At 35.8% G+C, this 12,595-nt stretch overlaps 1 protein-coding gene across 2 annotated transcripts in view; it reads left to right on the forward strand.

Moving 5' to 3' along the window:
- Positions 1 to 12,595, forward strand: part of cacnb2b (calcium channel, voltage-dependent, beta 2b) — a 35,531-nt gene that overhangs the window by 17,751 nt on the left and 5,185 nt on the right. For both annotated transcript variants that reach the window (XM_082173347.1, XM_082173348.1), the window contains exons 2-12: positions 1,054 to 1,131; positions 3,801 to 3,923; positions 4,018 to 4,157; positions 5,491 to 5,552; positions 5,798 to 5,820; positions 5,934 to 6,014; positions 6,314 to 6,372; positions 6,494 to 6,603; positions 8,884 to 9,035; positions 11,011 to 11,106; positions 11,602 to 11,775. In XM_082173347.1, the coding sequence (XP_082029473.1) occupies positions 1,054 to 1,131; positions 3,801 to 3,923; positions 4,018 to 4,157; positions 5,491 to 5,552; positions 5,798 to 5,820; positions 5,934 to 6,014; positions 6,314 to 6,372; positions 6,494 to 6,603; positions 8,884 to 9,035; positions 11,011 to 11,106; positions 11,602 to 11,775 (1,098 nt within the window). The remainder of the gene's footprint in view (positions 1 to 1,053; positions 1,132 to 3,800; positions 3,924 to 4,017; positions 4,158 to 5,490; positions 5,553 to 5,797; positions 5,821 to 5,933; positions 6,015 to 6,313; positions 6,373 to 6,493; positions 6,604 to 8,883; positions 9,036 to 11,010; positions 11,107 to 11,601; positions 11,776 to 12,595) is intronic.

Raw genomic sequence — 12,595 nt, forward strand, 5'->3', positions numbered from 1 at the left:
TGGTTTGTGCTGTCGTCGACATGTTGAGATGATGCTGTTTTCTGCGCTGTATAAGCAAATTCACTTTGCTTGCACTTGGATGAGAACTTGTCACTGTTCGTATCACTGTGTATACAAGTGCTGAGGAAGCTTCTGGAGCTGAAATTCAGATATGGAAATGGGCGTTTTGCTTCAGGCACAGGCTGTCATTGGTCAACCAATCACAACAGACTGGACTATCTGACCAATCAGAGCAGAGTAGGCTCTCAGAAAGGAGGGGTTTAGAGAGACTGGACCCCTGATCGAACCATTTCAGACACTGTGAGAAAGAGGTGATGTGCAATGTATATTATGAGAAAGTTAAAGTGTTTTTTGACCTTGGATGCATGTAAACCTATTGTAGGAGACCTCCAAAAAAAATCGCAATGTGATGATGAATTCACATTTCTACAGCTTTGTTTTTTCATAAAAAAGTTGTGAAGGTGCCATGTAATATATTATGTAATATCAATCCCTTCCATGTGGTCAGCAGGACTAAACGATTTAGTATCATAACTTATTTTCACATCACTGGATTGAAAACAGTATGGACATTTATGTTATGGAATTTTATAAACCCAGTCTTTGTGTTGTGGTAGCACTTTACCATATTAGTGTTAAAATATTATTGGGAGTATTATGCTCATATCAATTTACAAGCTCAATTTGACAGAGCTAAACGGTTTTACGCTGAGTTGCCTGACATTGACTTTGAACAGTACCCTTTGTGAGGAGTAGCTAATAAAATTTAATGAAGGAGCCTTGAAGGAGAAAGCTTGGGATCATTTGTGACTTTGATGGCACTGTCATCATATAGTGGAGGGATCAGAGCATATGCCTCATTTTATTTTTATAATCAAAGACGACATAGTTTCAGCATAAATGCCCTGAGTGTTACATTCAACACTATGTGCACAGGCAAGTGCTTGCTGCTCAGAATGAGACAGAATGGAGATAAATGTCTTGTTAAAGAGAGTGAGCCTGTATGTAATAATAATAATAATGATAGTTCTTACTCTTGTTTGACTGTGGTAGGGTTCGGCGGAACGTCAGGACACAGGGGCCACTGAGGAGAAGGAGAAGAATGCACAAGTCCAGCTCGACAAGGCCAAGGTAGATTGCAACTCCATAATTCTCTCGGCTGCCCATTTCCTTCTACCAGTGACGTTGGCCACAAGGACGGAAATATATCACGTTTTTTTAGATGTGCTCATAAATTTTGCACGGCTCTTTCTCCTCTGTCAAAGTAACAAGGTAGCTGTGTCGAAAAAGCTAATTAGCAAATGCCCTGGTTGATAAAGCGCATCAGTGTTAAATCTTGTACTCTACCAAATCAATGGTCTACACACAACTGACAAACGCAAATCACTTGTACCTTTTCTCCTGATTCGTTACACAGTCCAAAAACTGATAAGAAGCACCATAGCAAATTGTAAATGAGCAACGACAAATGCTTGGTCTTTCATCAGCGGTCCAGTTTAGCTAGGCTTTAAAAACTGAATGAAACCCCCTGCCTGTGCGAATGAGCGCCCTGAGGTCCTTTTTAATTAAGGTACTGAGCAGACAGCATCACGTCCTGCTTCAGTCCACCATCTCCCACAGAGCATCGGCTTTTAAAACCAGCCTATAAACAGCCAGACTGCCATTGAGCTGACATTTCTCTCACTTTAAAATCAAATGCCAAATTATAATATAATGAATTAATATTTGAATTAATATTTAGTTTGATTTATTTATTATTTTGTTATGGCACAGAGTAATTTTTTATATATTTATAGGCATTGGAGCATTGTTCTTTTTTAAAGATAGAAAAAATATACATTGTTTGTGTCTTAGTAAGGCTCAAGTAATCCTTTAATTAAATATTTTTATTTATACCAGATTTTCTTGTTAAGACATTCTCAAAAATAAAACATATTATATTTCATATTTTAACATTTTTATCCTAAAGTCCTTTCATATTTTAATTAAAATTTTAGTTTTATAGGTTTAACAAAGCAAAATTTTAATCTCCAAAACTGAATTTCCACATTTATTACACACAACACTAGTTGGCAATCACTACCCAAACAAACCAACTGTTTATCACAAAATCTCAGTTGCTAACACACAATTCTACAATTGTCCTTTTGTCCTGTTACTGTAAAGGTTAGTAAATATGGACGAATCAGATCTGATTGCATGTTCGCATGTTGCTTACCCTGCTGCACTCCATATAAATTATCCTTGCAAATTTTACAGCACTTGAAGGACAAATTATAGAGCTGTGCAGACTGAATTACAATGATCTCATGTGCATTCAGTCTCATCATATCTATTCAAACCCGCACTGTCCTCAAGCCTCATGTAGCTGCCATTAGACTGCATTGCCCTTCACTGGGCTGATATGGAGCTCTTCAAGAATGAATTTGTGCATTGCAATTGGTTTGAAGTAGGGATGTCAATTTTCACAAATTCCCATGATCGATCGTCGTTTAAACTAACGATCAATTAATCGATTAATCGTTAGCCTTAATACTGCGATATGTGTCCACTGCAGTGGCTATGACAGCATGACAGGGTCTGCAAATGCTGCTCAAAACGCTATGTTCCTCACCAAATCAATTAGAATGGTTTTAAATATAAATAAAGGGCTAGTAGGATTGTAAAATGTTTCGATGTGATTGATAATTAAATTAATTATTTTTGTCGCCAACGCCGCCTCATATGCGCTTAGAATGTGTGACTGTTGTGGACGCGCTCTTCCTGGAACAACTGCACGCGCTGAATGAATCTGCTACCGTTAAACTGGAGCACTTTGCTAGCACGTTATTTATCTAAAAGAAACGCATCCTATATGAGATTATTCAGATATATTCAAAATAAACATAATATTACAAATTATATCTGCACAAAATGACGCAAATTCATGCACAAGTGAACTTGAACTAAGTTACGTGCCATTCATTCAGAACTACTCATGTTGTGGACGCGCTCTTCCTGGAGCAACGCGACACGGCAACTAAACCCAAATAATTCACAATGTTTTATTACAATATTGTTCTCTTTATAATGTTATGTGATATTACAGTCCCAATAGTCATTATTAGTCGTGCACTGCCGTTTGAGCTGCGCGCGCTGAAGCTGACGCTTTACTACAGAGTTCATTCTTAACCAAATGCATCCAATATGAGATCAGTCAGATATAGATAGGCCTACAGAAAATAAACAGTATTACAACTTACATTTGCACAAAACAAAAGGCTGCGAATGCACACGCAAACTTATAGTCATGATGAAGGTGTAAAATGGTCCCAAACATAACTCCGGCTCGCTCGCTTTACAAGTTTCGCGGTTGAGCAGCGCGCACGCGCATGAAGACCTGCTTAATCGATGATCGATAAGTTGTATCGATTAAATGTATTATCGACAATTAATCGATCGTCGATTAATCGTTGACATCCCTAGTTTGAAGGTAAATGGATGAAAGCTATTATTAGTAACTTGTTTGGGGCAATGCAGCACATGTGCCGTTTTTCAAATCAGCAGTGTTTCCAGTTCCAGCACCCTTCTCAAAGCACCCTTCTCAAAGTATCTGCCATTCACACGCTTACTCATACACAACCTCAGTGACAGATTCATAAATATTCTCACCCACCCATAGTTAGAACTACGCAGCGAGATTTTTTTTACACCAGCAGTTACAGCAGTTCATATGCTCACAAAGGATCCTGATGGAAATTTGTCACATTCATGTGTTTTTTCAAAATGTAGAGTCTTACCTTTTTGTTGCTATTATTCAGTATAAGCCGGTTGCTTTCGCCGTTCGCACAAACTTCACGTACAGTCCTGCAGATGATGACAATGTCCCCATACCAGGGCATGGGGTTTCCTTTGAAGCAAAAGACTTCCTACATATCAAAGAGGTCAGTGTGTTCACAGATCACCTGCACAATCATTACATTAAGTAAATCAAATCATTTTTAATATATGGTATTGTTTTGTTGTTGGTGTTTACAGAAGTTTAATAATGACTGGTGGATTGGACGGCCTGTAAAGGAAGGGGGAGAGGTTGGTTTTATCCCCAGCCCAGTGAACCTGGAGATGATTCTGATCAGGAGAGAGGTGCAGGCCAGGAAGGCCGCCAAAGCGCTGGCCAAGTAAACAAAACTCATTTAAAGCAGTGTGGGGTCTTAATATTGTATCTTTGTGTTCTTATTGCATGAATGAATCAGACATTTAGGGTGCTTTCACACTTCGATTGCCTGGTATGAACCCGAGTTTTGTTTTCAAAGCACATAAAGGCACTTGCGTCTATCTGCCACAAATGTACTGCACATGTTTTAAAAAACGCGGCAGTCCATTTCAGCTGTTCTGAAATAAGACATCCTTTATGATGAATGCGGCCGACAAATGCACAGCACATTTCGTATTTCGGAAGGAGGGGTTTGGGGAGAGAGGTGCTGTAATAATGTAAAATATGTGAAAAATAATGCGTTTTTTGAACAATCAAGCATGAATGTATTATAGTACACCCTAAAACAAAATCAAGACTTCTTAAAAGGGCATAATACGACCCCTTTAAACACAGTTTTATAAAATCATATGTCATGAGATGTCGGTTCACTTTCGCGATTTAGTACAATTGCGTTCATAGCAGTGAACCGTACCCCTTTTTATGCGGACACGGGTGCGGTTCGCGGGTACGTCGCACCCAAGCTCGGAAAACAGTGTTAAAGGGTTAGTTCACCCAAAAATGAAAATTCTGTCAGTAATTACTCACCCTCATGTTGTTCCAACCCCGTAAGACTCTCGTTCATCTTCGGAACACAAATTAAGATATTTCTTATTAAATCTGAGAGCGGTCTCACTCCTCCATAGGCTTCTCTGTAATTGAAACTTGCCGACCCAGAAAGTTTGTGAAGATAATGTTTAAAATAGTCCAAGTGACTACAGTGGCTCAACCACAAGTTTATCAAGCGACGAGAATACTTTTTGTGCGCACAAAACAAACAAAAATAACGACTTTATTCAACTATTCATTTTCTTCTGTGTGGGCCTCATGTAGTGTAACAGCGCAGCGCTTCTGGGTTGTACGTCAGAATATAGGCTCATTATCGCTAGATAAACTTATGGTTGAGCTACTGTAGTCACTTGGATTATTTTAAGAACTTTATGGGCCAGCAAGTTTTAATTACAGAGAAGCCTATGGAGGAGTGAGACCGCTCTCAGATTTAATAAGAAATATCTTAATTTGTGTTCCGAAGATGAACGAAAGTCTTACGGGGTTGGAACAACATGAGGGTGAGTAATTACTGACAGAATTTTCATTTTTGGGTGAACTAACCCGCTAACATCATCCAAATGAACCAAACACTGATGACAATCGAACCCGGATGTGCACCAAAAGTGCTAGTGTAAAAGCACCCTTAAATGTACATAAATTGCTCCAACATTCATTATGAAAAACAAAATGCATTTTTATCGTCACAGTAAAGCGGCTAGTGCTGGCAAAGATGATTTGAATGCAAAGAAAACGGCTCCACCTCCAACAGGTGCGCCTATTAATTCTTTCTTTCTTTATTTATTTACATGTGCGTGTATTATTATTCGCAGTATTTATTAACAATTAGACAAATTACTGAATTTAGAATGTTTGTCATTGCTACATTGTTATCCACTAAACTGGGATTTCATCAGTGCTTTTAATTAGAATGTATGTGGAACATAAATAATGTTATCATTATGTGTCTCTGTGTGCAATTACATTTCTCAAATTTTTCCAAATGTTTACCTTTAGTTCAGCAAGTGAAGAAGAAATCGGTGAGCAAATACAGAATGCTTTGATTATGACCCCAGCATACACATTTATGTTAATATATGTACATATTGCCTGCTTATTTAAGCATATTTTCACCAAGTGTCTTTAAATGCAGGGAGAGCAACTGGCTGCATATGATGTTGTGCCTTCCATGCGTCCTGTGGTGCTCATGGGGCCTTCGCTCAAGGGCTATGAGGTGAGGGCCGTTTGCCACTGTCTCCATATGTGCAGTGTTCAGTCATTCACTGTCCAAGTACTGTTTTAAAGGACCCAGTGGCTCAGCAGACATATACAAATATTTTACTCTTAAAACAAAGTATCATTCTCAATTTAAATTGTATATAATGTATCTTATAGCAGAAGACAATGTTCTTATGTTCTGTCACACTTATTATGTAAAAATGTGTACTGCCCTCTACTGTACATAACTGAACCTACACTTATGAAGTGTTATTAATGAATTGCATATTTACTCTCTTGTATTTGAATGTACAGGTTACGGACATGATGCAAAAAGCGCTCTTTGATTTTTTAAAACACAGATTTGAAGGAAGGTATGGTACACATGATTAAGGAGTTAATGGACTATTGACTCATCACAATGAATATTTGCTATTGTAATAATTGTGTGTAGTCATATAGAATGTTGTTTCTAATATGTTAATCCATCATTAGAATAACTATCACCCGGGTGACGGCAGATATTGCACTTGCCAAGCGGTCGATCCTCAACAACCCCAGCAAGCACGCCATAATGGATCGCTCTAACACCCGCTCTAGTTTAGGTAATCACTACTTGGTGTTTTATGTCATTCCATACCAAATACATAATATATTCTGAATGTATTGACTTGAGATATTAATTCAGTCTAAATCAGTATCAGAGAGAATCTAGAAAGAATTTAGTCATTGTACCCAAACAAATGCATATACTTCAGATCATGTATTGATAAAGCTGATTCATAATTACCAACTATTTAACACTGGGATAAAAGGACCAGAGCTTGATAGTTAAATGCGGAAAAAAAAGTATTTTTGTCTTAATTTTAAGTAATAATTTCATATTTTAAAACAAGATAAATGTACTTGATAAGCAAAACTGCACAATATATTTAAATATAAAATATTTGGAAAACAAGACAGAAATACTGATTAATAAAACTATTTTTGCAGTGTGTAAAAAAAAAAAAAAAAAAAAAAAAAATCCCACTTACAGATAAACTCCCACTGCTTTTAAATTCTTGCAATTCTCACAACACAAAAAAGTTGTATCTTGCCATTGTAATTATTAAAGGGATACTCCACTTTAAAATGAAAATTCTGTCATCATATACTCACCCTCATGTTGTTTCAAACCTGTATGAATTTCTTTCTTCTGCTGAACAGAAAGGAAGATATTTAGAAGAATGTCAGTAACCAGTTTCTGGTCTCATTGACTTCTATAGTATATATTTTTTTCCTACTATGGAAGTCAATGGGACCAGAAACTGTCTGGTTACTGACATTCTTCTAAATATCTTCCTTTCTGTTCAGCAGAAGAAAGAAATTCATACAGGTTTGAAACAACATGAGGGTGAGTATATGATGACAGAATTTTCATTTTAAAGTGGAGTATCCCTTTAAAGGGATAGTTCAAATAAAAATTAAAAATTTGTCATTATTTTCTCACCCTCAAGTTGTTCCCAACCTGCATGAGTTTCTTTCTTGTGCTAAACTCAAAAGAGGATATTTTGAAGAATATGGGTAACCAAACAGTTGATGGGCCCCATTGACTTCTATGGTATGGGGAATAAAATACTATAGAAGTCAATGGGGTCCCATCAACTGCTTGGTTACCAACATTCTTCAAACTATCTTCTTTTGTGTTCACCAGAAGAAAGAAACTCATACAAGTTTGGAACAACTCGAGGGTGAGTAAATGATGACAAAATGTTCATTTTTGGGTGAACTTTAAGTAGCTGTTTAACATTAGTGGGTGTGGATCTGAGGTGTGTAGCTAGCTTTGGTTAGCTGACAGGATCTGATTGGTTCTGGTTCTCTCCACTCTGTCCCTCATATTGCTCTCTTACCTCAGATGCCGCGGGTATGTATTACAGCAGTAGCCTGTCTATGTTCCCCAACTCATTCCTGTTGGTGTAAAACTGCTTTACCTCTTTTAGAGAACACTATAAGTGTCAAAGAACCCTGATACTTTTAGTGAAGGTCACTGCAACTAAAAGCTTCGGCTTGTGTTAGACACCACAAAATTCCATAATTTGTGCATACTTTTTTTTTTGGTCAAATAAATGCAAGCCAAAGTATTCAGTGTATGTGTAAGAGTACGTTTTGCGCTGCTTAAGAAGTATTTTTTTCTTGTTTTTCTGAAAAAATATCTAAACATCTTTAAAACAAGATATAAATCATGTAAGATAAGACTTAAAGATTTTTCCCTTCATGATTTACGTTTTAAAAAAAGAAGAAAACTATTTCCTAGTGGAGTAAGAAAAATCTTGTTTTAAGATTTTTTAAAATATTTTTACTGGAAAACAATATAAAACTACTGATTAAGAAAATTATTTTTGCAGTGTGGTTGTGAAAGATAATGTTGAGCACCATGTGAGCTGATTTTGAACTTGTGATGTTTTTTTTTATCACTAAAGTTTGCTCAATTTGGAGCAAAGAGCAAGTTTTAAACCTTCATTGTTCTGTTACTTCCTCTGGACAAGGAACTGTTCTGTCAGCATATTTTGATCATCTCTATTTTCAAAAACATATTGCATGACCTGAGTATGGAATGTGTTTAGTTTTAAAGATGGGACTTTCACTGTACGCTTTTCTTCAGTTCTAAAACTTAATGAAATGGTGCAAAAAGTCACCATGAAATGTTGTTTTTTTTTCCAAAACTTGTATTAGTGGAACTGGACATAAAAAAGCTGGCCATTCCATTCCATTCCATTTTAAGTCCTTTTGGCTGCAATTCAGCAGATTTGATTTTGTACTTTGATAGAATAATATTTTTTGAAGACGTTATAAGGATTTTTTAGGTTGACGACTCGCCTCATTTATTTCTTTATCTGTCCCTACAGCCCAAATCCAAGGAGAGGTTGAGAGGATTTTTGAGTTAGCACGCAGCCTACAGCTTGTGGTTCTGGATGCCGACACCATTAACCACCCTATCCAACTAAGCAAGACCTCCTTGGCCCCTATCCTGGTGTATGTCAAGATTTCATCACCTAAGGTCTGAAATTATGTTCAAACATTCTCACAACAATCATTTGCTTACTGATGTAACCGATACTGCTGTTTAAAAATGTGAGGTCTGTAAGATTTTGTAAAATGTGGGGTTTTTTTTTTTGAATTCTTGGTAACACTTTACAATAATGTCTCATTTGTTAACATTAGTTAGTGTATTAACTAACATTAACTAACAGTGATCAATGTATTTCTTACAACATTCATTAATCTTAATAAAAAAAGTAAATTGTTTGTTCATGTTAGTTCACAGTGCATTAACTGTTAACAAATAGAACTTTTGAATTTTAAAAATGTATTAATAAATGTTAAAATGAACATCAACTAAGATTAATAATGCTGTAGAAGTATTGTTCATTGTTAGTTCATGTTAACTAATGTCACTAATGTTAACAAATGAAACCTTATTGTAAAGTGTTACCGAATTCTCTCATGCTTATCCAGTCTGAATTTATTTGATGATAATTTATAATAATAATACTTTATTCCTGTGATGGCAAAGCTGAATTTTGGGATTCTTTGTTAAAAAGTACACAAGAACAGCATTTATATGAAAAATAAGTATTTTGTGTCACTTCTGATCTGTTAGATAGATTTGGCTTTCCTGTAGCTCAAACAGTAGAGCGTTGGCGCTAGCAACGCCAAGGTCATGGGTTCGATTCCCAGTAAAGCAAGAACTGACAAAATGTAAAATGTGTACCTTGAATGCAATGTAAGTCGCTTTGGATAAAAGCGTCTGCCAAATGCATAAATGTAAGATTTGGGTGATTGAATATATATATATATATATATACAGTACAGGCCAAAAGTTTGGACACATTACTATTTTTAATGTTTTTGAAAGAAGTTTCTTCTGCTCATCAAGCCTGCATTTATTTGATCAAAAATACAGAAAAAGATGTAATATTGTGATATATTATTACAATTTAAAATAATTGGTTTTCAATTTATTATACTTTAAATTATTATTTATTTCTGTGATGCAAAGCTGAATTTTCAGGATCAAATAAATGCAGGCTTGATGAGCAGAAGAAACTTCTTTCAAAAACATTAAAAATAGTAATGTGTCCAAACTTTTGGCCTGTACTGTATATATATATATAATTGTTTTTTTGTTGTTGTTTTTTTTACCTAATATATATTGTTCATTTAATTTGTATGAAATTAAATGAATATGTATGAATATGATTGTATTGGTAATAAGTTCCCACTGCATGAAGATGCACCACATTCTGCAGTAATAATCTGTAAAACAATTTATTTTAGGTTTTAAAGGGTTAAATGGCAAAACAGGACTTATTCAGTGTGAAGTATTATGTTCAACTCTTATTATGAAATAAATAATGTTCAATACTTCCATCAAAGTCCATTAAATACCTAGTCATAGATAGTCATCAGAAAAAAACCTCATTCAGCTTTAATTCAGTATACCAACCAGTTCCAGCTGGTTTCTGTCATTTCCCTAGTTTGAGAAAATGCTCAAAAATGCCATGTTTGCTAACATGTTCAAGAATTCACTTAGTTTTACAATGGAATAAAAATGAATTTAAGCCACTAGGAGGCAGAAACAAGATCATTCTGCCAGTACAGCGAGATCTGATCTGGTACTATATATATCAGCTTGTTTGATAAACCTGTCGTTTTTCTGATAACCACCTGTCTTTTTATTTATTTCCTTTCAAAGTGCACTACATTGTTCAAAATGATAAATATCTGTCATATGAATAAGATCTATCTGTCTGTCACTAGGCTACACAAAGCATTTCATTAACTGTCCAGAAGCATTTGAATGTGGTACATTCACACAGGAAACGCTTCTTTGAGAGCAGACCAGTTGCACAAAAACACTAACCTTTCTCTTGTGACCCAATATGACCTAACGTCCAGTGTACTTTCACCCTCTATGCCTCCCACTCATCCTTCCTGTCCCTTTTTCCTTCCTCTTTTCATCTGCTGTTCAGGTTCTCACAAGACTGATAAAGACCAGGGGTAAATCTCAGACTAAACATTTGAATGTCCAGATGGTGGCCGCAGACAAACTGGCCCAGTGTCCTAATGTAAGTGTGCCATCCGTATTCTTAAATACGATAGATACTCTTTGCTAAAATCCAGCCCTCTTAACATTACAGAATGTCCCATAGGGAGGATTTGGAAAATCTTCTTGATAAGCTCCATTTTCTTGTGGATTAGTTAACAACATTTTAGGCGGAATAGTCGATTAATCGTGAAACGAAATGTCACCCTTTTATGCTCTTGATATATAACTTCTAACAAACTTGTATTTTTAGAAAATCAATATGAACACCCAAATTTCAAACCTCTTTGATGGCCTCCTTTTAACACTGCCCTTATTTATAATTCAAGTCTAGCTGGAGGGCCTAATCACAAACTGATCTGATTATCAAGAGACTGTTATTTTTATGCTGCATCATGTTGCAAAGCACCCAAGGCAGTCGTTTACATAAATTAGCCTCCCTGCAGTGCTATTGGCTTCATTTCACTGTCACTTATACTTGCGCTTGTTGTGATGTCACCATTGGTCTCTCTCACAGGAGCTGTTCGATGTCATCTTGGATGAGAACCAGCTGTCAGATGCCTGTGAACACATCGCTGATTACCTGGAGGCCTACTGGAGAGCCACACACCCTCCTGAAATGGAACCTCCCAACCCCATGCTGGAGAAACTGGCAGAAAACACACTCCCCACCAGCCCCGCACCTGCTAAGGTACTGGACACACTCTGAGGAAAAACAGGAGATGAAGTACTGAGATCGAACATTTACTGTACAGATAGAGCCTACGGATTTCTATAATGATACTGAAAATTTTGCCATCACAGAAATACGTTACATTTTAAAATGTCTTCAGTGTCACATGATCCTTCAGAAATCATTCTAAATATGCTGATTTGGCGTTCAAGAAAAATTTCTTCGTATCATCGATGTTCAAACAGTTGTGCTGCTTGATATTTTTGTGGAATTGTTTTGATGAATAGAAAGTTCAAAAGAACATCATTTATTTGAAATAGAAATCTTTTGTAACATTACAAATGTCTTTACTGTCACTTTTGATCAATTTAATGACCTAGCTAAATTAAAAAGCATTAATTTTAAAGAAAAAAAGATACAGCTGACCCCAAACTTTAGAAAGGTAGCGTACATATATTCATAAAATCGTAAACAGTGTCATTTCTACCACATTTTCCATTATGTATTGTGTAGCGTTCTGTAATAAAATGTCCAACTTCTTTGTCTTATCTCATTTAAAGGCTTATCTCATTGCTAGCTTTTTATGTATCATAAATACACACAATTAAATAATATTTTCATAATTTTCCAAATACATAATTGAAACATTACAGACCATTTTCTTTATTTTCTTCACACATCACATATCTAATATTTCATCTCAAGTATGCTCCTCACTGACAATGTTGTATATTTTTGTATACTTCATTTTTAGTACTAATTTATATTACTATTTGAATTAATGTCTCTCCGTTTTTATCTACATTCTAACAGATTTTTTATTAGATTTTGTTTACTT

Source organism: Leuciscus leuciscus (assembly GCF_965113295.1).
Source record: "Leuciscus leuciscus genome assembly, chromosome: 6".
Lineage (NCBI taxonomy): Eukaryota > Metazoa > Chordata > Actinopteri > Cypriniformes > Leuciscidae > Leuciscus > Leuciscus leuciscus.